Source organism: Crocuta crocuta, unplaced genomic scaffold (genome assembly GCF_008692635.1).
Source record: "Crocuta crocuta isolate KB4526 unplaced genomic scaffold, BGI_CrCroc_1.0 scaffold345, whole genome shotgun sequence".
Lineage (NCBI taxonomy): Eukaryota > Metazoa > Chordata > Mammalia > Carnivora > Hyaenidae > Crocuta > Crocuta crocuta.
In genome coordinates, this window is record NW_027527574.1 from 3,249,482 (window position 1) to 3,275,654 (window position 26,173).

Sequence of the window (26,173 nt, forward strand, 5' to 3'; positions counted from 1 at the left end):
TCTGAGCTGAGATCAAGATTCAGACGCTTAACCAACTGTACCACCCAAGTGCCCCTTTTTTAAAAAAACCAAAATTTTAGTGTTTATTTATTTTTGAGAGAGAGCGAGCGAGTGAGCACACAAGCAGGGAAGGGGCAGAGAGAGAATCCCAAGTAGGCTCTGCACTGTCAGCACAGAGCCCAATGAAGGTCTTGATATCACAAACCATGAGATCATGACCTGAGTTAAAGTCGGATGTGACGCTGAACAGACTGAATATTTTCTTTAAGGAGCTATAGGATTTGACTGGTCTATTCAAAGAGGTTATAGACTGTCTTGGTATAGAAAGCCAATATCATAAATCTGGGAAAAAGGACTACCTTGCATGATAATGAGTTGATAGGGATTCAGTGAAGGAGTGTGGAGCCTCTAGAGAAGAGCTATTTGGAGGAAGTGGGATTCAGAGCATTTCATTAATTCAACAGAAATTTATTGAACAAACACTTTATATTAGATGTTATGTACTATGCTGGAAATACAGCAATGAACAAGACTGTGTTCCTAAATGTGTGGAGCTCACAGTCTGGTGAGAGGTCCGGACACAAAACCAAGCAGTTACCTCACTGATAATGTCTATGTTGGGTGAATTACAGAGTACTAAGGGTAGATCTGGATTTTTAAGGGAACAACAGATTTCATGGAAGATTTCTTTGAGGATGTATGAAGCTGAAACAGAAAGAAATCCCAGTGGACATTGCTATTTACCCACTTAAAATAGGGTTTCTTTTTTCTGTACTTAATTTTTGGGCACAGTCACCTAAAATATAAATAAGCTTTTCTTAGAAACTAAATAATAAATATTTTAGATTTTAGAATTTTATAGTAAGAAGAGATCCTAGTTAAATCCAACCTATTTTATTTTATTATTTTTTAAAAAATTTTTTTTATTTCTAGGGGGAGAGAGAGAGAGCCAGTGTGAGCAGGGGAGAGTCAGAGAGAGAGGGAGATACAGACTCTGAAATTGGCTCCAGGCTCTGAGCTGGCAGTCAGCACAGAGCCCGACGCGGAGCTCGTACCGCGAACCGCGAGATCATGACCTAAGCGAAAGTCGGATGCTTAACTGACTAAGCCACCCAGGCGCCCCCCAACCTATTTTAACATCAACACCTCTATAACTCTGGAAAGGAAAAGAAATGTGAGATTTCCAAAGTGGGCCACTGGGTCAGAAAGTAGAGACCTTCTCTCATTCATAACGTGAGTGTTCAGGGAAGATTACATCTCTGTATACTCTACCTTTTTTCTTTTGAGAAAAGTTTTATTCTCCTAATAGATGCATAATATCTTTATCAGACCTCAAGCCTTTGTATCTGCTTCTATATCCTTTAACAGAGAACAAATAGGGAAATAAAAAAAAAGTTGTAATCTATTAATCTATGCAATCTATTAAGAACTAGCACCAAAATTATGGCTGCCACCAGCCACCCTGACCTAATTAATCTGTCTCAGAAAGGATAGGAAAAATTACTGTTTTTAAATGGCTCACATTCCTTTCAAAAGCTTAGATATGCTCCCATCGATACAGTATTTCTCAGTTGGATGTTTCCCCATTAGATCCTACTGATTGCTTTAATTTTGTACCTTAGCAGAAATATCACTTCCCCCTTGTTTATGTAGCTTCTTTGCTGAACCACATAACATCTATTATTCCTGAAGAGCTTCTTGCATTGAAGAATTTAGAAGCAGACAGTAAGAGGTCTTTTAACCTGATACACTTTCCTTGTTAAGAATGACTCTTAGATGTTATTCATGGTATTGATATATTTTTTTCTGAGTCACATTTAGTGGCATGGCCAATAACTCAATGTTAAATCCCAGTTTTAAAAATTTATGATAAAAGGAATGAGACCGCCACAGTTAAAGCACAAAATAAATGTTGAAAACCATAAAAGTTAGAATTCTGTAAGTGTTCAAATATATGAAATATTCTCAAGGCATTGGGTATTTTATATTATGGGATATTCTTTTGCGCTGCTTTATTCTTGTAACTGTCAAGATGTTTCTCCATTATAGTATTCTCTTATTGTAACATTTTGAAAGGTTACTTTTCTTGTCTATTTCTACTAATAGACTGTGTGCTTCTTGGCTTTTTGTTTATGCCTGGCATATCGTAGGCACTTGGTTAATGTTAGACTGAATGTACAGTGATAAATTAATATGATTCCCATTGGTAAGAAATATCATTTCTCACTATTGATGAGAAATTTATTTTAGCTTACATCTGACCCTGGCAGTTTGTCAGATATTTCACTTTGAAAAGTATTGGCTGAGTTTGGGATGCTACTAGGAACGGTTATGTAGTCCACTTGCTTGTAAAATGTAAGCATGGGCAAATAATGGCTGTATTATATGGCGGCCTAGTATTACACAAATATAATTTTAGTATAAAATTAGAATGATATGCTCACAGTTCTCTGTTCCTCTGCATAATCTAAAAATGTTGACATTGGGACACCTGGGTGGCTCTGTGGGCTGAGCGCCTGACCCTGGATTTCTGCTCAGGTCATGATCCCAGGATGATGGAATGAAGCCCCACATGGGGCTCCAATTGGAGCCAAAAAAATTCAGGTATCTTTTTTTTAATTAAGATATCTTAAACTCCCAGAAATTATATACAGAAATGTCGTCCATGTAATATACATACAAATACACACATGTATACATATACTTGTAAAATATATGTGAATATTAAAGAATAGTTTCTACCAGCAGCCTCCTGGAATAATTATGAAAGAGGTAAAAGAGGGGCATCTGGGTGTCTCAGTAAGTTAAATGTCCAACTCTGGATTTCCTCTCAGGTTATGATCTCACAGTTAGTGAAATTGAGTCCTCCATTGGGCTCTGCTTGGGTTTCTCTCACCCTCTCTCTCTGCCCCCCTCCCACACTCTGTTGTGCATTGGTTCTCTCTCAAAATAAACTTTAAAAAAATTCTTTTTAATGTTTATTTTGAGAGAGAGAGAGAGAAAGTGAGAGACATAAAGAGAGAGCGCATGCACACACATGTGAGCAGGGAAGGGACAGAGGACAGAGAGAATCCTAAGCAGGCTCTGCACTGTCAGCACAGAGCCTGACAAGTGCTTGATCCCATGAACTATGAGATCATAACCTGAGCCAAAATCAAGAGTAAGATGCTTAACCAATAGAACCACCCAGGAGTCCCACATAAATAAACTTAAAAAAAAAGTATTTGAGGCTATGAATTAATGAAAATGAAGAAATAACCACTGCTTTCACATGTGGTTATTTTCACAGTCTTTAAAGATGAGATTAAATCCATATCTTGCCCAAGGTTTCTACTTGTAAAAAAAAGAAAAAAAAAAAGAAAGGAAAAGGAGGAGGTGACACGGTTAGGCTCAGCAGCGTGGTGCTTCAAAAGCTTATTCTCAGCACATGTTTCCTGGGCGTACACCTGTATTTTAGTTAATACCATAAGTTGAGTTTTGTCTACAGTGAAGGTGAAAACAACTGAAGCCTGCTCATTCTCCTCCTGTGAATGTCAGTTTTGGTTTACTCATCAACTTGCTCCTCTGCTGGTGTTCTCTTTCTAGTGAGTTTTAACTTTACAGTTTTGTTGAACATAGTAATGATGGTCTAAATGGTCCATATATATATTGTGAAAAATGTGAACAGAGACTTGTATGTTTTTAGAGGTGGGGGAGAGAGAAGGAGGGAGAAAGTGGGGAGAGGGGCCGAGGGGAGAGAGTATCTTAAGAAGGCCATATCCCGTGACCTGATCATGACCTGAGCCGGAATCAAGAGTCAGATGCTTAACTGACTGAGCCACTCAAGTGCCTGAAGAGACTTGTATTTTAAATTAGCAGCAGTAGAGAAAGAGAATATTCGCATTCATTCCTTATTTACTCATTATCAGTGCAGTCAAGTTTTTTGTGTCATTTGTGTTTATATCGATTTTCTTCTCTTGTCTAGTCAGATGCAACCCCATGAAATTGTAAGAATTCCACCTTTAAAGGTTTTGATTTTTCTAAAACAATATATGGCCTGGATAACTTTTGTTTCAGAAGTGGGATTGTAAGTAGACCCTTAATGCTGCTTGTGGGCCCATCATTGTTTCCCTCTCAGGAAAGTGCACCCCATTATCTGTGTGTGAGGGGGAGCTGTAGGCAGAGGGATTAGGGCCAGGATCCTAATGGGGATGTAGCTCCTTTTCTAGTTAGAGACACTATGTTGTACAGTTTCTTTAAATAAGAGCCTTTGCTGAGGAGATAGCAAATTTTACCTGTTCCTCTCCTTTCAGAATAGAGGCAACTGGTATTCATTGAACCAATGAGTAATTCTGTACAATTCCAGATTGCAGTTTTATGCCTTTTCTTCCTCCTCAAACCTGCTGTACCTCACTTTCAGCTGATGACTTTGTTTCTGGCCACAAGTCATCTTCTCTATGCCCCCTTACTTCTCTGATCCACTCTCCCCCCTCTTTTACTATATTCCAGGACTTTTCTTGTGAACATGCCAAGCGAGATCTCTCCACAGGGTTTTTGCACGTTTTGTGCTCTCTGCCTAGAACACTTGCCCGACATGCTTGTTCCTTGGTCTCTTTTAATATTGTGTTCAAATGTAACCTTTGCCTGAGGCCTTCCCCAACCACCCCGTTTAGTATTGTAGCACCATCCTCGTATTCACTGTTCTCCTTCTTTGCTTTATCTTTCTTCATAGCACATACTTCCTTCTGATAGTGCATAAATTTACTTACACATTTTTTATTGTGTTTCCTTTCACACTTGCTCTGGAAGGGCAGGTATTTTTGTCTGTCTCTTTTTATTTCTTTACTGATGTTTCTATAGCACCTAGAATGGTGCTTGGCACATAATAAATGGTCAATACAGATTTGTTTAATATTCTAGGAGGTATGTCGGTATCCTGAGTCAAAATACACATTTGTTTAAATCAGTTGTGTCACTTATTCATTTCATACCCACCATTCCTTGAGAGAGTAATATTTGAGGTAAATCTGAGTGTAATTGATATTTATATAATTTGGTTAACTATTTAACCAAATGTGCATTCATTGCCTAGGAACTGGGTCAAAGGGAGGCAGGCATCTCAGAAACCATGTTTGGACAGCCAGACTTAACACTGACAGGTGAAGTCATTAAAAGATTGATTAGGAAGATCTGAATAATATAAAACCATCTTTTTGAGCTCTTACAGTCCTTAAACTTGTTAAATACTTCTTTTCCATATAATAAGCAACTTAATGGCCTACTTTGGCATTTATTCTAGTCAAATACCAACATGTTTAGTGCCAGATGAAATATCTTCTTGTAATAAAATCAGTTGCCCAGTCCTTCTAAGTACCAGAGCAGTGATCTTGTCATTAATTTTTTTTAATGTTTATTTTTGAGAGAGAGAGAGGGGATGCGAACAGGGGAGGGGCAGAGAGAGAAGGAGACACAGAATGTGAAGCAGGCTCCAGGCTCCGAGCTGTCAGCACAGAGCCTGACGTGGGGCTCAAACCCACGAACTGTGAGATCATGACCCGAGCCAAAGTCAGATGCTGAAGTGACTGAGCCACCCAGGCGCCCCAGCAGTGATTTTTTTATTTATTTTTTATTTTTTTAAAATTATTATTTCTAGGAGAGAGAGACAGCGTGAGCAGGGGAGGGTCAGAGAGAGAGGGAGTCACAGACCGAAACAGGCTCCAGGCTCTGAGCGGACAGTCAGCACAGAGCCCAACGCGGGTCTCGAACCCACGAACCGCGAGATCATGACCTAAGCGAAAGTCGGACGCTTAACCGACTAAGCCACCCAGGTGTCCCCTAGCAGTGATTTTTTTTTTTTTAAACTTTATTACTGGGGGGAAAAAGTACTTTAAAAAAAAGGAGACCTCAAATAGCCAGTTGAAAAACAGGTAAAAGTGGAACCTACCTATGTCCAAAGTCCAGGAGGATAGGTGTCCTCCTCACTGGGATGAGCAGATGAATTTCGTTCCTGCAGTGGATCCAATTTCTGTGGGATCTGAAACTGATACAATGTGTGTGTTGGGAGCCAGGGGGTGATGTGAAATTAAGATGATACACTTAGGTACAGGGCTTTGGAAGGTCCCTGAGGCTTCCTTTGATCTTAATGATCATGTTGGTCATGGGGATGGAGATGAGCATTCACATCTTGAGCCCTTACATGCCCAGCACTGTTCCAGGCAGTGTTCACACATTTATTCCCCAAAACAAACCTAAGGCACACTGTACCAGAGGTACAGAGAAGTCATGCCCAGGGTCACACAGCTGGGAAGTAGAGTTGTTAGGAGAGTGAGGAAGGGCAGAAATGAAGAAATTAAATTGAGAACAGAGACCTCCATCAACCTCAGCCTTGCCACCCATCATTTGGGGAGATGTGGAAGACATTGCTTCATCTTGCATGTATGTCCTCAACTTCATTTGTGAGACAGACATATTGAGACATACTCACTGAGCTGTGAACTACTTATTCTGTTCTGAGGTCAGGGAAAGTGTGTGCAAGTGCTTTGTGAAGAGTAGAGTGCTTGGGAACGTAGTGTGACATGAAATTGCTTTTCATTCCAACTCAATATTACAGGTGAGGCTTGCAAATATGAATTTTGCTGACTTTTTATTTTACTTGTAATGCTTCTAATTTACTTCTGATGTTTCTAATTTATTTCTTGGATGTGATTTTTTTTTTTTTAATTTTTAGGTTACTTGTCTGCAAGACTTTTTTGGTGATGATGATGTTTTTATTGCTTGTGGACCTGAAAAATTCCGTTATGCCCAAGATGACTTTGTCCTGGATCACAGTGGTAAGGCAATTCTTTGACTATCTTGGAGGCTTGGAGTTTAGTTAGTTGGTACATGTTGCGTGGTCTAGCATGTTGAAGAAAGGGGACAGTGGCCAAACGTATGTATGTATGTAACTAATGAAAGCATTTGCCTGGTTGTAAAAAACAAAAAACTTTATTCAAGTACTTTTCAATTTTTAGCTGTTTTAATTCTCTTTTTACTGCATTCTTTTGCTTCTGAGATGAATTTCCTGCCCTGTTTCAGAACAAGGGATGTGCCACCATAAATTGGATTCTATTGAATCTGAAATGGTTATACAATTTCCATGTGCATAATGGGATATTTAAAAGGATAGTAACTAAATTGTTGATAATAATTGTCTCAGGTGTTTTTTTTTTTTTAACTTGTTCTGTTTGCAACTTGAAAAAATAGCATGCATTGTTCATGTATGCAGGAAAAAAACAAAGCTATTTTCATTGATACAATAAGAAAATCCCTTTCTCCAGTGTATGGAGTTTTCAACTTTTTAGCAATAACCCCAGTGATTTCAAGTGTTTTGGTTCTGGAAAATTGCTTTATCTTGTCTTGAATTAATTTAAACCTATTACAGTAACAGTGATTATTTTAGCTGATAGTCAGTTTCCTCTTTAAATGAAATAAAATCATACAGACATAACATTTCACATAGGAGAGGGATGTTAGAGATACACTCTCACTCTTTAATTTCATGAATCAGGAACCTTGGCTTTTCAGAAATTAGACTGATGGTGTACCCTTTCCAGTTGTGATTCTGACCATCCAGAATTAGAGAAACATATTACCAAATAGTGCGATCCATAAACTTGCTAAAATTCAAGATGATACATTCTGTGGCACCGAACTTCCTTGTGTAATTCTTTCCTGTTACACTATGTCAGTTACCTTGGGGATAGTGTATCTACTTTGTATATGGGCCTCATTTCTCTATACTTTGTTTTTGTTTCATTTTTTCACTGCTGCCAAATTTCTTTGAGGGTTCCTGTACTGTTTTGTATTCTGTTGGACTGACCCTGCTTTAAACTGGTACTACCACTGGAAAGAAGTACAGAGAATGTCCTTTTGTATTATGTGTGCTAATACTCTCCCCTGTTCTCAGGGATGACTAAGGTTGACTGAAACTGTGCGTTTGCATTATCATCTGTATTTTACATCTTCCTTGATTTTAGCTTAGTTTCCATTTCATAATGTTTCTTTGGTATCAGTCAATATTAGTAAATTTGAAAGGTGAGACACTTTAACAGGATATTCTAGGTCACACGGTTAATTTGGGTAACAACATTTACTGAGTACGTACTGTGTATGTAGCAGTCATTGTTCTCTGTTAGGTGTATGTGTATGTTAGAAGCTTCCCTAAGCCAGTTTCATCATTTGTAGTTTTTGTTGTTAGCTACTGATGACCTCCAATAGTGAAAGGTTGTTGAGAGCTACTGATTTCTTCCCTCTCAGACTCCAGTTACTTAACCTTTTGCAAACTGGGGGTAATCGGCTTTTTCATAAGATTTTGTGAGGATTAAATGAGTTAATATAGGTGAAGTAATTAGTGCCTATAATATAGTATGTGCTATTGCTATTGTTATTGTTGCTGTAAATGTCATTGTACCACCACCATCAGGCCATAACATTAGACCTAATTCTGCCGCTGTTATATTTATTAGGGGACAAAGTTTTTGTTGCTTTTAAAATCAGTTATTTTAATCTTAATTAAAGATGTGTTTAATCTTAACAAAGTCTTAACTCTCTATCCTTTTAGGATCCTGACATCTTGCATTAAAGATTCAATAGATTGTTAATGTCGTCTTAGCCAAGTGACAAAAACCTCCTATTAAGAGCTGGCTTCAGGGGCGGGCCTAGAGACCTAAAATGAGGGTGTAGTTCTGAAGTTCTAGTTCTTGGTTCTCTAGATTTACACTTGTGCTTACTAAAGAGTGGCAGTGCCTTTAAGGTGATTCTAACACACACACCACTCCTTTCAACAACAAAATACTTTTTAAATTACATAATGCTGATTAACTAAACTGAGGTTGCCACAGCCCCCTTCAGAGTAAGGTTTTGATTTGGGTCTTTCAGATGCTAACTAGCCTCCCCTGGTGTGTATTTTCCTGATTAGTGTACTTCACATGTTAATTTATTGCCCCTGAAGTATAGATTAAAACCAACCCACATTTTAATCTTACTGCATAAATTGAAGTATTTTAACATAAATAACAGTCAATATGTTATCTAATTTAATCCTTATAACAAGCCTCCGAAGCAGATTTTATACTTATCCCTATCACATAGGGGGAAAACCTGAGGCTTAGAACCTAACCGAAGTCCCCCAGTTAGCAAAATCAAAGTCATGATTCATTCAAAATCTGCATGACTCCAAAACCCATGTTGTTAGTTATTCAAATTAGCAGTGATTGCTTTAGCTGTAATTAGTTCTGGTACTCTAAATGCTATTTGGTGATTTATGGAAAAACCAAAGTTATTGTTTAAAGCTAGTTTCCTCATTTTTGATGCTCCATCCTTAGGGACAGTGGAAAATAAGATGGTAAGAAGTCCCATACCCTTTCAAAATAAGATTATCAGAGAGTTTGGAGAGAATAATAAAATTGCAGGCTTTTGCTCTCAGCGCTACTGACTAAAAAATGAAGTTGCACACATTTGGATTAGGCTCTGTGGGTGTGATTAAGTTAGGACATTGGGATTTCTATATTCATTCATATAGAAATGATGAGATGTGCTCTGCAAGATGTGTGCTTCAGTAAAGATAATATCAGGTCTACTTTTGGGACAGTTGCTCTGTATATTAACATTTAACAACAATAGGAAAATAATCCAGGAATGGTTTTAGGCAGTAGTCTGTGTTCACGTGTGATCTTCCCTTGGTTCGTATTTAAACCAGATTTAGTTAATGCATTTTCCTTCCTTTCTAGAATGCCGTGTCTTGAAGTCATCTTATTCTCGCTCCTCAGCCGTTAAGTATTCTGGATCTAAAAGCCCTGGGCCCTCCCGACGCAGCAAATCACCAGCTTCAGGTAGGTGGTTAATCATTTTCCTTTCAGTATTCTTTGGTTATTATGAACTAGTAAGCTTCCCCATGTTTGTATGTAGCTTGGTTCCAAAACAACAGATAGGTGACATGACTTTTAAAACCAAATGTTTAAGTCTCTTTCTCAGAGATGTTACAAATCTGCTAAGACACTTGTTTGTTTTGTCCTGATACATTTTCTTAAGAACAATCATTATCTAGAATCTTCTTCTGGTATTTACTCAGAAGTGCTTCACATTGTGACCATTACATACTATATTTTTAACTTTGTGCTCTATGATTATGGATATTTTCTTCTCTTACTGGTTTAAAACATACGTACACACACCTAACAGAAATGCATTTATTTGATAAATTTTGCAGGTGTTTCCTTCTTTAAGCAGTTGAATAGTAGCAGTGATTATTATTGGAAATTAGTACTTATTTATAAGTCAGTTACCTGTAATTAAGTTTCTTTCAGGTTCTAAACCTGTAGATTTGTCCTAATTTTGACTGCTCTGGGGCACTTTTATAAAGCTAAAAACATCTGTCAATATCTTGATGTATTAATTTTATAAGGTTTGTCTCTAGTAATTATAAATAATTTTGGAATATCATTTTACTGTTAAGGAAGTGATATGAAAAACGTGATTTTACATGTGGGAAATCTAGAACTTGATGAAAGTAGTATCAATAAAAACTGTCTAAAGCATCAGGCTCTTTATAAAAGTCTGAGTTTTTTGGACATTATACTTTTCACTGATTCCCCTTTAGCACCCACCCCACTTTCCTTAGGTTGGGTTGTTTTACCCGTTTTTTGTATACATGCCTGATCAGACCTGCTGAATAACTGCTTTCCTTACTGTCTCCTCCTCCTTGTACTCACTGAATGTACAGTAAAGAGGGGTGGCCTTCACTCCAGTGCCTACTCTGCAGCCAGATCCCCAGGTGAGCCATGATGACTATGGCTTTGTCGCTCTGCTGGGTTTTTTTCGTTTTTGTCTTTTGCCACATTTCTGTTTCCTTTTGCTCCATTTCCATGAATGTATCTGGCTTGTACCAGTGTACACTGCGCGCTGTGGAATGCTTCACGGTGCTCAGGATGCCTCAGCCTCCTGTCTTTATCAGAAAACCTCATTGTCAGAAGATGGCCAGATGCCTCTGTATGCACTTGCAGGACAAAGCGATTGAGAAAGCACACCACACCCAAGGGCCTATCTTCTAGTTAATATTCTGTTATTGAAGATAACATTTGCAATGTTATTGATATTGGTAAATATTCTGTTATTGAAAAAGTAATATGAAATGGCCATTGAGACAATTAAACTCTTCTGTTCTTCTTCCCCTTCTAGGCCCAACACCCTATCTAAAAATATTGACAATATGAATATTTTTAACTGAAAGCATCTCTCTACCGTGAAGCTTATTTCAAATCATACTGTGCTTTCTGTAAAGTATCTCAAACAAGGAAAGCTAATATAACATGAAATTTGCATAAATACAATTATCTGACCTTGCCATTTAGTAAAATGTGGATTTTTGTCAGGTTCTTAGCTTTTCATTTAGCCATAGGTTTACAGAGGTTTATCCTAACAGTAAAATAACTAAATAGAAGTGAGGAAAGTGATTCAGGAATCAGGTATTATAATGAATCCAATACATACTAAACTAAAAACATGTTTCATAATCGTATTTGTATAAAGAAAGATTTATTCAAGTCTTTTTAACTTGGATTTGGAATGCTTACAGATTGACTCAAGAAATCTTAACATTGCAGTGCCCTCAGTGTTTAAGTCCATATTTGCATTTGGGATAGTAGAGTAGATCTTAAACTCCTAAGTAAAAGCTGTGAGATGTTTAAATTATGTTTCAGAGGGCAAATAGCTTCTTTATGAGAGATTATACTCATAAGTATGTTCAGTACAGGGGCACCTGGTTGGCTCAGTTGGCTAAGTGTCCAACTTTGGCTCAGGTTGTGATCTCGAAGCTCGTGGGTTCAGGCCCTGCATCGGGCTCTGTGCTGATAGCTCAGAGCCTGTAGCCACCTTCAGATTCGGTCTCTCCCTCTTTCTCTGCCTCTCCCCTGATCATGCACTGTCAGTCTCTCTCTCTCTCTCTCCCTCTCTCTCTCTCTCTTTCTCAAAAATAAATATTAAAAAAGAGTATGTGTGGCACATACTGCAGTTACAGAAACCTGAGGATTTTGTATTATTAAAAGCCAACTACCCATAAGTACAACTCACTTTTATAGACCTCTTTAAAAGCTGTGGTATACCTGTTAACATTTAGAAAATTCCATGGGACTAATCGGAGTTGCAAAGAGAGCTAGTAACTCGGTAGACATAATATTGTACTTTTCTATCTTGGGACAGAAGTGAAGTCTTCTTCACTTTGTTGACTGAATTCTTCAACAAAACTCAATCAGAATAGCTAAATAGCGTGTAATAAACACAGAAATTCATCCCGATAGCATAATTCAGTAACTATTACCCTAATTTGAGTCTTCAAAATTCTCACTTTCAGTTTCTTGTGAATCTTTGAGAGTCCACCAAGATGGAGAGTATTCAAGCAGGTGAACAACAACAACAAAAGCCCTAAGTTTATTTGTTACCTTACAGTAGAGGGGAGGGATGCATGATAAATAGCCTTATGTTGGGAAAGAATTTGGGGGTGGTGAGTAGTGGGAGGAGAAAGGTGCTGGCAGCTTGTTACCTGCCTACCAGTTGGTGGCAGCAGTGTGAGGGGAGTGGCTACAACACGGCACTGTCCTGGGTCCCACTTACCCTCCCTGGAGGGTAAGACTGGAGAAATGTGCAAATAAATGAAGTTAAGGACCACTCATTAGGAAACACTTTTAGAGCCTTCCAAATGCTCTGGGAAACTTAGAGGCCCAGAGGTGACTTAGTATCTATTTAGTCTGAGATTATTTGGGGGAAATATGGACATGTAGTTACTGACACCAGTAAAATCCTGGCAGTGAGTTTTATTAAGAAACTGTGTTTAAGCAGGGGGTAGTATGTCTTTAGGGAGATTTGTTTGCTGTCAAGATCACCATTTGTAGGAATTGATTTTTCTCCTTTAGTCCCTTTTCTGTCACTGTTCCAAGGTAACCTTTGATACCAGTGTGATGTCTGAACATCTGTGAAGCTAATAGCACTCATTGAGTAGGGATTGGTCACCTGTACAGGTTGCTGTATGGAATGAAGAAGAAAGGGAATAAAATTCAGTCTCAGCTCACCGCAACTCAGCTCTTTCATTGCCCATAATAATCTCTATTTTATGTGAATTCCTGCCATCAATTCCCTTTATTTAAAGAGGATTTTTAAAACAAACAACATTGAAATTTAACTTAGTTGAGAAATAACAAGGACTGTTGAATATTCTTAAAAGTTTCTAATTGCACAGTTCCTTGTGTTGTACTTGCACTTTAAAGATGCACATATATTAAGAAATTATAGATAACTGATAATTATTTATGCATGAGGGATTTTGAATTAGAAAAATTAAAGTTTGGTCACTTAAAAGTGACTAGAATTTTTTTTCATCTATACCCAACTTTATTTTTTAATGTTTGTTTATTCTTAGAGAGACAGAGCATGAGCACAGGAGGAGTAGAGAGAGGAAGACACAGAATCTGAAGCAGGCTCTAGGCTCTGAGCTGTCCACACAGAACCCAACACGGGGCTTGAACTCACAGACCGTGAGATCATGACCTGAGCCAAAGTCAGCCACTCAACCAACTAAGCCACCTAGGCAGCCCATGTACCCAATATTTAAAAATGAGCAATGCAGCAAAAAAAAAGCATGACTTTGTAGACCCCAAATGTCCTTGTTTACAGATGATACATCCTGTTACAAACACTTGTCGATACAGGACTTTTGCCCCTACTCGAGGACGGGTGCTCACTTTTTTGAGTCCCCTATTTAGGACCTTTATCTTTATTTACATTTTGCTTTTTATACCCATTAGCTTCATTTAAAATAATGGTTGTTTGCTTCCTGATATTAAAAAAAAAAAAAGAAAAGATGGACTTTTCTTTCCATAGAGATGAATGGCAGTTTCTATTTTTAGGCAAAGCATTGAAGATTAACGATAAAAGAGGTTACAAATAACTTCTTAGAAAAATAATTACACCAGTCCTAGACATTAACTACGAACTTTGTGAAATTACAGCAGAGATGGATCCAGGTGATACAATTAAGAATGAGCATGAGTCCTGCTGAAATGTTTGACCAGCATTCTGTAGTATGAAATCTGAAAATTTATCTTCCCCTCTAAACAGCAGTGGTTAGAGGTGCCTGGGTGACTCAGTCATTGAAGCATCTGACTCTTGATTTGGGCTCAGGTCATGATCCCAGGGTCGTGGGATCCAGACCTGTGTCAGGTTTTACAGGGAGAGTGGAGCCTGTTTAAGATTTTCTTTCTCTCTCGCTCTCTCTTGCTCTGCCTCTCCCATGCTCATGTGGTCTCTCTCTCAAAAATAAATAAACATTGTAAAAAGAAAAGAAAATAGCAGCAGTCATACTTTTCCTAGGTGTGCTCTAAATTGAGCTTTCAGCCTAAGAAGTGTATGGAAGTTTGGAGGGGGTTCTATAAAAACCACCAAGATTTACTAAATAATGGGAGAAATTAAACTGTGAAAACAAGAAAATAGAAGGAATTTAGAAATGACTAGTTTAGATAAAATTGAAGAATGTCTTTTATGGCCTTCAAACAAATAAGTGCTAGAAGAAAAATAACAGTAATATTCCCTTTCCATCAAGGATATACTTAGAAAATGTGTTTGGATTATGGTGGAATTGGTTTGGAGAGCCGTGGAACTTCTTGGTTATTCAGGTTGGTATATACCAAGAGAATGGATACTGGAAGTTAGAGAAAAACCTTCATAGTAAAGCATTACAAATATACCAGCCATTTTATTTTTCTACCCTTGCTAGTGGGCAGAGTGTATGGACAAGTTCTCATTCACATCTCTAATTCCATAATGTTTTATATATTTGTTTATATCACTGTTGGAAAACAATTAATGAAAACAATTCTAGTTTTAGTCCTTATTTGTCTGATACTTTGTAATGCAGTAAGACACATTACTTTTGCATTTTGCTGATTTGCCATCTGCTTTGAGCTTTAAATGAATCAAACCTTCCTTGGAGCTATGTTGTGCATGTGCTTAGTGTTTTTGAACACAAGTTTGTTGTTTTGGGTTTTAATGACCTCTGTTTCCTTTGTTGTCTTATGGTCAGTTAATGGAACTCCCAGCAGCCAACTGTCTACTCCTAAATCAACGAAATCCTCCAGCTCTTCCCCAACTAGCCCAGGAAGTTTCAGAGGACTGAAGGTATGAAATTGGATACATGGCATGTTTGCATGTTTTGTTATTTTGAGTTGCATAGTTTGGTAGTTTAATTTATTCAGGGGCTTCGGTGTAATAAATCAAAAGGGAAAGAGTTTAGGATTTGGAGCCAGGAAGACCTGGCTTTGAATCCTTTGTTTTTCATCTTGTAATCTGGGTCAACTCACTTAACTCTTCTGAGCTCAAGTGTTTCTATCTCTAAAATGGGACTACAAGGTTGTGGTTAGGGTTGAATATATTGTGGTGAAGTATACTAAATAGTAGTTTTCACATTATTATCAAAATGGTTTGCAGTGGGAAAGCCTTGGAGAACACTATAATTCTTCTAAAAATCTCATTTTGAATGATGATTTTAATATTGCTAGCTAACCTAATTTGACTTTGCAAAAGTCTAAAATAGAACGAAATACTAGCATGGTACTTATATACAAATGTAACATAAAAAGATATGTTCACTTTGATGAGAAGTTAGAAATAAATCCTAAGTTTTGACTGTGAGGTCCTAAAAATATAAATGGTGTTGAAATTTTGCAAATCTGGTTTCATTCAACATTAATTTTGCTTAGTAGTTTTCAGTCCTTTTGCCTGGTAAAATAGCAGTAAATAACTTGGGTTGAAGATTGAAAGTGTCTTTTTGTAGAAATATTCTCCAAAGATGGTTGCCTAAACACTTCAAATATTGTCTGAGTGGTTTTCTTTACTTTTGAGGATGTTGAAAATCTTTTTTGTTAGTGAAATGAGTTGTAAGCACCTCACCACCCTTGGGTGAGAGAGGAATGAGAACCTGCAGCGAGGATCGAGGAGGATCGTGGGCCCCCTACTTCTCGAAGGGCTCATTCTCCACCTGACACTAGGTTTTCCTGTCCTTTTCTGAGAAGGTTGTGTGAACAAAGTGAACCTGCAAGATACTCGTGTAAGTCACAGAGATCAGAAAGAGAAATTCCTTCTGGAAAAGGACAGCTTGTCTGTTTTTGTGCCTGCTTGCTTGTGTGCGTTGGCAAAAATTGAACTGAAGCTGGCAGTAAGTTTGGGAGCAGCAAGTACATAGCTGTCACTTACCTCCAAGTGGTGGAAGCTCCTCTTTACGAGTAGAACCAGGCATTTTCTGAAGTGCTAAACTGGCTGGCTAAGGTCAGTTTATAATGATTTTGGTGGAATTCTTAACTGTGAATGATTGAGAAAGTGATATAAATTAAAAATCACTAATCAGCTAAGTATTTTCAGCTCCCCCCCTCCCAATTTATTGTCTCCCAAATAGATAGGAGGTGCAGTGTTTTAATTTGAGTAACTTTCAAGAGAACTAAAGTAAAAATAGTTGAAGTTAGTTCACCTCTTTTCTGATTTCAGGTGTTTTGTTGTGTGTTGATATAAAAGCAGGTGGCTCCTAGTGCTGGTAACTCTTAGCCTTAGGGCAGAGCCCACACAAGCTTTCCAAGGAGCCACATGTGAAGGCTCTTCATGTCCTCCCCCAGGCCATGGCTCTGGGCTGAGCCCCTGGCAGATACCTGACTGCTTCCCTAGAGTGTCATTCATTTCCCTTTTTCTGTTATCTATTGGTAACCTTTGCTCCCATCTTTTTGGCTCATTTTCAGTTGTGAGCCTAAGATTGTTACTTTTAATGGGTGCTACTAGAATGCTCAGAATACACACACAGTCTACATCCTTGCATACAAAGTCGCACAAGATCACTTGCACTTCTGGAGTGGAGGTTCATGGAATTTTAAAAACATAGTAAGTTGCTTTATTGCTGAGACATTAGATGAAGTTGTTCTCATCACGCTGAGTGTATCAGAAATGATATAGCAACCCCAGCACCTAGCACATAGCTCCCTGCTCAGGATTTCTTGTTGGTGCCTAAAGAGGTAAAGAAGATAAGAGAAATGTTGGTTACTGGTCAAGATAGAAGATGAGATTATCTGGATAAAGAGTAGTGGTCTTTCTGTAACTGCTGGGAGCCTCTGCCTTGTGTGAAGGGAGGTTTCCTTTGGATTGCCCATGAGATGTACCTGGGGACCTGCAATCCAGTAAAGATAGCCAGAAGGAAAGTAGCAAGCACAGAACAGTTTTTTAAGGTGAAAATACACTCGCAAGGTGAGAGAGTATAGGTGGGTTCTGTGAGGTGGAAATGGCCCTAGGTTGTTTAGGGATTGGATATTATTTTATCTTTCTGGGTGGGGAAGAGCTGGGATGTACTGTGGGGTGATCTCTGATGGAGGCTGCTTCCAATCATTTGGGGGATTCCTCCCACAAGTTGAGAGAGGGAGTTTTTGACCCTATAAGGTTTGTACCTGGGTGATCCTAGCAGTCTTTCTCCATGGAGGGGGCAGTAACCTCAATGCAAATGTATTTAATGAGTCTAGAGGTTTCCCTGGGGAAGAGGTGGAAGAAGAGAGCCCATGCTCTTTTCCTGTGGCTCTTCATCTGTCAGCCCCAAGGTCTTGGAAGCTACAAGGTCAGGATGTTGTGTCCCAAGCTTTTAATGTGTGACCTGTTTATCACCATCCTTGCCTCCAGCTCAAGGACTTTGGACTCTGAGCCCTGGCCTTCCTTTACTGTTCAGATTTACTTAACATTTCCATGACCCCACTCTGGTCCCTCCCAAACCAACTTTGTCTTCCACCACACTTGAAGCCTGTGGGCTTTGCTCACAGCTGTGAGGCCTATTCTTTGTTTTCTTTCTATCATCTATAAAATAAGGACATTTGATTTAAAGTGACCTCCAAAATGCTAGGATTATAGTTCTTTTAAGTTAGCAAAAAAACCCACCTAGAAGGTTAGGGAATCTTTCTCTTCTTACTTTAAAGCTGACACAGAATTACCAAATTTTACATTAAATATTTGCAGCTAGATGAGTCTCTGCCACACTGATCAGGTTTTAGGCCACAGTGCCAAACTGCCGCCTGGGTCATGCCTTGTGGAACCTCATGTCATGACTGTCCCCGGCAATCTGTGGTCTTGGATATTGTCATAGGGATGAAGACCTGCCTTTGAAATACTGCAGCTTAGTCATGTTACTTACTGAACCAAATACACTGATTTTGATGTCTTAAGTGCGAGTCAGCATCTGTCCACTTTTGCAGTATTTTCTATATTCAGTGACATTATAAATGGAGAATTACAGATAATTATCATGTTTTAGTGCTCTGCTTTTTTCTTCCCTTTCATTTACAATGGCTTATTAAGATCAATTAAGAGGGATTGTCTGACAATGGAGGACTGTTTTTCATAGGCAGGAACTATTTATCCTGGTTTGAGGCTTTAATGGCTTTGGGGATAGATAATCTTTTTCCACAGAATCAGAATTGACAAAAACAAGCCAACCACGCCAGGACAGCATGTGTGGGAGCTGACACTCCTCTCTATCTGCCAGGATGCAGCGTTTGCCAGAATTTTTTTTTTTTTTTTTTTAACTGGGTTTTACTAAGTTGGGAATTAAGCAGAATCAAGTCTAGGTAAGCAGAATTTGAGATCCTCTTAGAGCCTTCCCCTCTTTATGCAGTTTCTGGGAATCATTTTAGTGTTTTGACAGGGACTTTGGATGAACTGAAAATGAAAATAGTCATATTGTGGTGTTTAATCTCTGACCACAGAGTGTCCATGGCTGTTTTTTGTTTGCTCATTGAAAAAAAGAAGAGAAATACAGAAGCAACCCACCTCCACAAAAACAAACAAACAAACAAAAAAACTACTCAGTTTTTCTGTAATACTTTTTGAAGGAGGCATTTCTGCACCATTTATGTGCATTTATAAAAGATCATGCTTTTTTGAAGAGCTGGACCAAAGCCAAGAGAGGAAGCAAAGCTTTCTCCCAATTGTGAATATTTTTTTCAGGATGGAAGTGTAAGGAATAGGGTGGCAACCAAGCAGTTGGGGTCCTTTAAACCTAAAACTGAAAGATGTTAGGGTAACTGAGAATTAGTTCAATTATCATTTTTTGATGTTGCTAGTTCTTTGAAACCTACAATGTGAAAACACAGTAATCTCAGGTCTATAGGTTAATCTTCATACTATAGATGGAGAAACTGAGATGCAGAGATGTGAAGTAACATTTAACTCAGGGTCTCAGTGGCCCGTTGAGATCTCTGACTCTTTCAGGGTCTGTCTCTAACCTCTGACTTTCCCTCCATCACTGGAGGATATGCTTGAAGGACTGCAGCCCAGGAATCTCAGGAGAAAGCTGGCATGATTATTATGGAAAAGCAATGGATAGGTCTTTTAGGAGGGGGAATGCTGGGGATGCTTTGCTTACTGAGTATCTGGATTTAGATATGCATAAATGTTCTGAATAAAAACGGGTTGAGATATCAGAAAAGGAATAGAGGAGTGGTGCCTGGGAAAAGGGTGAGGCAGTCCTGATTGGGGGAGAGGTAGATGAAGGGAGGTAGAAAGATAGAGAAGTGTCCAGCACTTCTACCTGACCCCATGAAGCTTTAGTAAAATGACAAAAGTTCACAAGAGGTTAGGGTTATTGGTTTTCTTTGGAAGCAAAAAATTGAGCTGAGTATTGTCAAGATTGACATAGGCTGAAACAAGATCATGTAGTCCAGGCCCAGCAAACACATGGGTACCTGGGAATGAGATAATATTGCACGGTGGGCCTGTTATGGAAGCCACATTGTGAGGATAGTAGCATAACTGGGATTTGAAAACAGAGCCCAAACGTACCACTGTTACTAGCCTCTAAGATACAGTGAAAAAGCAATGCCAGTCTTTTGAACAGATGACTGGAAACAACGTGGTCAGACCAAAAAGTCATAAAACGAGTTGCTACGGCTACCTAGGAGGGCTCTATTGGGCCATTTCCCCAAAACCTAGTCTGTAGCTAATAGAACTGGTTTTCCTTTTGTATGGATTTAGGGAATCTGGTTTAACTAGGACAAAACCATTGGTGGTCATGGTCACCTGGGAAGGAGGTAGTTCTGTTGGCCAGAACCAAGCTGCCTTCATGACACCCCAGGCTTTATCTTGACTCCAGGCTACATACTACAGTCAGACACTTGGGGAGCCCAAAGGCCTTTTTAGTACGGCTAATTCATGCCAAGTTGTACTAGGCCTTTGTTCTTCTTTAGTCGTCCTTAATAATTAAAATTTTCTGTGAGTGTTTCAGTCTGAACCAGTTAAGCTAAAGGGAACCAAGACAAATCTGTTGCCCACTCAGGCCAGAGGATTAAGGCAGATGCAATGCCCCATAGTATGTAGTTACATAGAAGGAGAGTGTCAAAGAATGAAGCCTAGAGCTCATTTGTACTTAGATGCCTCCATTTGGAGAAGGAGATATGACAGTATAGTGGTTAAAAACATGAGCTCTGGAACTACAGTTTCTGGGTTTGATCTTGGCATGGCCACTCACTAGCTGTATGATCTCGGGCAAGTCATATCACCCTTACCTGTGAGGAAACGATTAATAGGACCTAGTGCACAGGGTTGATGTTAATTAAATATAGAGAAAGTGCTTAGAATAGCTTTGCTGTTCATTCTTACTGTAAGCCTTGGGATTTCCAGGTTTAGTGTTCATATGAGGGAAGTTTTACCTACAAAGAAAAAATTAACATGCAGTAGTATATAAGAAGGGAGGAAGATGTAAGAGAAGTCAGACTTCAGATTGTATTACTTCCTTTGCTTTTCTCTTATGAATTGCTTTCTTGACTCTATCCTTAGTCTCTGTTTTCCTGCCCTCTTTATACAGCCCGAATCCATTAGTACTCTGTGAGGCAACTTAGTAACATGCTATCTCAAAATTTAGCAGCTTAAAATAGCGATAAAAAATTATTGTCTTTGGGCACCTGGGTGGCTTAGTCCATTAAGTGTCCAAATTTGGCTCAGGTCATGATCTTGTGGTTTGTGGGTTCAAGCCCCATGTCAGGCTCTGTGCTGACAGTTCAGAGCCTGGAGCCTGCTTAGGATTCTGTGTCTCCCTCTCTCTCTGCCCCTCCTCCACTTGCACTCTGTCTTTCTTTCTCTCAAAAATAAATGAACATTAAAAAAATTAAAACTATTGTCTTGCATAATTCTTGTGGGTCAGGAATCCAGGAGCAGTTTAACTAGGTGGCTCTGGCTTAAGATCTTTGATGAGGTTGTAGTCAAGGTGTGCACCAGAGCTACAGTTACCTGAAGACCCTACTGGGAATGGAGGATCTCCTTCCAAGGTGACTTGCTCATGTGGTGGCAGGTTGGTGCTGGCTGTTGTCAGGAGGCCTCAGTTCCTTGCCATGTACAACTTTCCATAAGTTGACTTGAGTGTCCTCAGAACATGGCAGCTGGGTTTCTCCAAAGCAAATGATCCAAAAGAGAATGCCATGCAGAAGCCCTACTGCCTATGACCTGGTCTTGGAAGTCAGGCGCCATCATTTTCGTAAGAGCTTAGTAGTCATGTGTCAGCACAGTTCTGCATGGGAAGGGTCTACCTTAGGGCATGAAAATCAGGAGGTGAGGCTCAGGGGAACCATTTTGGAGGCTGCCACACCTCTTCTCTCTGCTTTCATCTCTTTATCAGCCACCTCAAATTTCTTTCTTGGTCTGTCCCTGTTCCCTCAATAGGTTTCTGCCCATTCTCCTTTCTGAGGGTCACAGAAGTCTCCTTATCAGTTTCACTGCTTTGCTCTTCTCCCCGTCTTTTGTTCTCCTGACTGATCACTCCCTGCCCATTCTTTTCTCTCACCTTCAAATTCTAGAATCCCACCACCACTGATGTTTTCTTCTTAATCTTCATCTTCCTCTTGACCTCTGCCCATGATCTCCTGTTTCCTCTGCCCAAGCTCCTCAGAGTCCCTCGATCTAGCTGATAACTTTCCTTGTGGGAATATTTTCTGTGCTTAAATCACAGCATTTTCTTTGGGACAGATAGGCAATAAAGAGTACTAAATGTGTCATCAGCTGCCAGATGGATGAAGAAAGCATTTCCCTGGAATTTCATTCATCATCCATGTCCCAGTTTAGGATTTTCAAGGCTGTAGTAACTTAAGGCTTCAGAGTCAGGGGCACATCTGTGGGCACTGAGGGATAAAATGTCTCACATTTTGATGCTGAAGTGTATGCCTGGAGGCTGTCTACTGTGAGTGTTCTTGTTGGTTGAAAGAAGAAAGAAAAAAAAAACAACAGTGCATTTGGAACACTATCCAACATCTTGAGATTATAAACCGTCTGATGTGCTGATATTTATCTGATGATGTCTCCTGGGTCTGCTGGTGGTGAAAGATTTTCCAGATTTGTGAAGTGTGATGAAAGGACTGGTAGTATCTCATACTGATTGGCAGAGCTAAAATGCAACTCTCTGACCTTCTGAACTTCAAAACTTCTTTTCGAAGCTGTGAAATGTAAATCCACAGTAGCCGCTGACCTTAGACATTTTTGCTTTTCCCCGGAGCTTTGGTTTTTCTCTGGTATTTAAAGCTAGTTAATAATCTTCAGTACTAAGAGACTGACTACTTTTATACTTTTTATTACCCAGAAATGCTGGGTGGTAACTTCATCTCTGAATGTAATTGATTTTGTAGACAGAAACAAAAACAGAAGAGGGACTAAGCTTTTGAAGACTTCAGTGGCCTAACAAAATAAATCATCATTAGGAATCTCAGACTGTTTCAGGACGGTGATTTGCACATTGTGGATGCTTATTAAATAGAGGCACTTGGTGGATAAATGGCTCAACTATGCTGAAGCCTACTGGAAGGAGAGTTTGCCAAGCAAATCAGCATATAAATAAGATCACATGTAAGAATTTTATTTGAATATAAGCAACTCATATGTTAATCTTAAATGCTCCTTTATTCATGAAAGTAGGCCATTATAAATTGTTCTTGGTAGTATATTAAAGATAATTGGATAGAATTAGGACTCAGAAGTTGTAGTGGATTGGTCTGCACCCATGACTTAAAATGGTAACTTCCATAGTTTGAACTGTAGAGTCAGGCACCTCACCTAGCCACCCTGGCATCCTCGAAATTGGTGATACCTCACAATGAAAACATGCAGACATTTTTAGCAGGTAGCCATGGTTATACCACCTGTCTGTTGCTTACAACACAGTAAGGCAACAGTTGGTTTGAAAGGCTCACTCATAAGGATATGCAGAGTCTAGGTCAGTTTTGGTGAACCATGTGGTCCACTGAGATAGCAGGGATACTCAAGGGAACTGACAGCCCCTTTCATGGACTGTTGAATTGGATTGTACATGTATAGGCTATGGGTTCTGTTTAGCTGGATAACTCCACTATTTACCACTGTTAACCAATCACAAAAATCAAGCACCACTAATTTTGCCAAATGAAAGCAAGTCTAAGGTATGGCTACAGATACATTTTGTATGTTACTAGCCTTTAGGTATCGATTCACATTAATTGTTCTCATATCTCATTACTAATGGTGAAGTATTTCAGAGTAAATTATCATAAATCCAATACAAAAGTGATAAAGATTTCTGTCTTTATTTTAATTTTAAAAATCCAAATATAATTAACATGGTGTTATATTAGTTTCAGTCATACAATATGATTCAACAATTCTGTTACATTAATCAGTGTTTGTCACAATAAGTCTACTCTTAATCCCCTTTACCTGTTTTACCCATTCTCCCACCTACCTCCCCTCCGGTAATCACCAGTTTGTTCTCTTTATTTAAGAGTCTGGGTTTTTGTTTTTGTCTTCTTTTTTATCGCCATTGTTTTGTTTCTTAAATTTCATTTATGAGTGAAATCATATGGTATGTCTTTCTCTGACTTACCTCACTTAGCATATCCTCTAGATACATCCATATTGTTGCACATGGCGATATTTCATTCTTTTATATGACCGATTAATATTCCATTGTGTCTTTATGTACACCATATGTTCTTTATCCATTCATTTATGCATAGATACTTGGGTTATTTCCATATCTTGGCTGTTGTAAATAATGCTGCAATAAACTTAAGGGTGTGTATTTCTGTTTGACTTAGTGTTATCATTTTCTTTGGGTATATACTCAATAGTGGAATTAATGGATCATGGAGTAATTCTGTTGTTGTTGCTGTTGTTGTTGTTATTATTATTAGAGAGAAAGAAAGAGAGGAAGAGAGGGGCAGAGGGAGAAAGAGAGAATTTTAAGCAGGCTGTATGCTCAGTGTGGAGCCTGATGCAGGACTTGATTGTACAATCATGGGATCATGACCTGAGCCAAAATCAAGAGTAGGATGCTCAACTGACTGAGCCACCTAAGTGCCCCTATTTTTAATTTTTTGAGGAACATTTATATTGTTTTTCAAAGTGTCTGCACCAGCTTGCATTTCCACCAACGGTGCATGAGGGTTCCTTTTTCTCCACATCCTCACCAACACTTGTTTCTTGTGCTTTTGATTTTAGCCATTCTGACATGTATGTGGTGAAACCTCATTGTGGTTTTGATTTGCATTTATCTGATGATTAGTGACATTGAACATCTTTTCTTGTGTCTGTTGACCATATGTTTATCTTTGGAAGATTTCTGTTACTAAATGCATTTTAATTTAGCATTTATTGTAATTCATACTGGCTTTCCTTTTTTATGGAATTGATGTTTTTATATACTTTTTTCAAATCCTCCAAAATCATAATGGAAGCAAATCAATTTGCAAGTAATATCTAGTATCCTGACTTTAAAAAAAAATCTTCAGTACATTTCAGAGGTTATCTTTTTAAAGAAAAAAATTGTTCTTAAGTTCTCTTTATGTGAGGAAAGGCTGTGAATTTATCAATTGGTCATTATTTGATTAAATTACAGGGATGTGGCTGTAGTTCTGTAATCTGAAAGTATATTCTAAATATACAACAATGAATATTTTGATGAGTGGGTCTTATGCTGGGCGGCATCCCTACATTAACTTAATAGCCTTGGAAGACTTTGTGTTGTCAGAGGAGGGGACAGTGTGAGAATAGCCAAATAGCTCTTGGGCTCTGGAGTCAGATCTGGCTTTAGTTCTGACTCTGCATTTGCTGTGGCATTTGAACAAGTTATATAACCTCCCTGAGTTTTGGTTATAACCTTCAATGAAGATTTTAATACCTAATATATAAGATATAAAGTACTCATTTTAGGACTTCCCATAAATTAGGCATTCAGTAAACTGTAGTTAGTGTCTTCTTTCCTTTTCTTACAAAGAGAAGATTGTTCCTTGGCAATAGATAACTTGCAATTGTTAGATTGTTAGATGAGTGACAGAGAAGACAAGGTAGCTGAAGAGTTACAGTTGCTGCCAGAAACTTCCTCCAAAGAGGTTCTCAAACTTGGCTGCACATTAGGTTATCTGTGGAGCTTAAAAAAATACAAATGCCCAGGCTCTGCTCCAGGGATTCTTTACTTCAGGGTGCAATCCAGCAGTAGAAGCTTTCAGATCATCCCAGCTGATCCTAATATACCACCAAGGCCAGAGAAACACTGTTTTATAGACAGACCCTGAGGATTATTCTGTTCTAGAGTATGAAAGTGTAAGAATTAGAGTCCTAAGAAAGTTCTTGAGGACTAAGAGTTTGTTGCTGGCCAAATTTGGCCCATAGCCTTATTTTCAAAATTCAGTTTTATTGGAACTCATCTGTTTACATGTGGTCTGTGGCCGCTTTTATTCTACAATAGGAGAACTGAGTAACTGTGACAGAGACCATACCACAAAGCCTAAAATATTGCTCTCTACCCTTTATTTTTAAAAGTTTATTTATTTAGAGACAGAGAGAGAGAGAGAACAAGAACATGCACAAGTGGGGGAGGGCGGGGGGGAGAGGGAGGCAGAGAATCCCAAGCAGGCTCCACACTGTCAGCACAGAGCCAGACACCCAGGGCTCAATGCGGGGCTTGAACCCACAAACCTTGAGATCGTGACTTGAGCTGAAACCAAGAGCTGGATGCTCACCCAACTGAGTTACCCAGGCACTCCCACTCCCTAACCTTTTGCAGAAAACATTCCTGACCCCTGCAGTAGGCCAATTAAAAATTGAATCATGGTGCCATTTCCCAAGATGCATCAAGTAAGTC

General features: G+C 38.8%; 1 protein-coding gene across 1 annotated transcript in view; it reads left to right on the forward strand.

Moving 5' to 3' along the window:
• The window catches only part of DCLK2 (doublecortin like kinase 2), a gene marked incomplete at its 5' end in the record, with an annotated part of 150,975 nt that overhangs the window by 82,986 nt on the left and 41,816 nt on the right, over window positions 1-26,173 (forward strand). Inside the window, 4 exons of the mRNA XM_077770593.1 lie at window positions 6,707-6,809; window positions 9,747-9,848; window positions 10,739-10,789; window positions 15,086-15,180. Coding sequence (XP_077626719.1) covers window positions 6,707-6,809; window positions 9,747-9,848; window positions 10,739-10,789; window positions 15,086-15,180 — 351 coding nt within the window. The remainder of the gene's footprint in view (window positions 1-6,706; window positions 6,810-9,746; window positions 9,849-10,738; window positions 10,790-15,085; window positions 15,181-26,173) is intronic.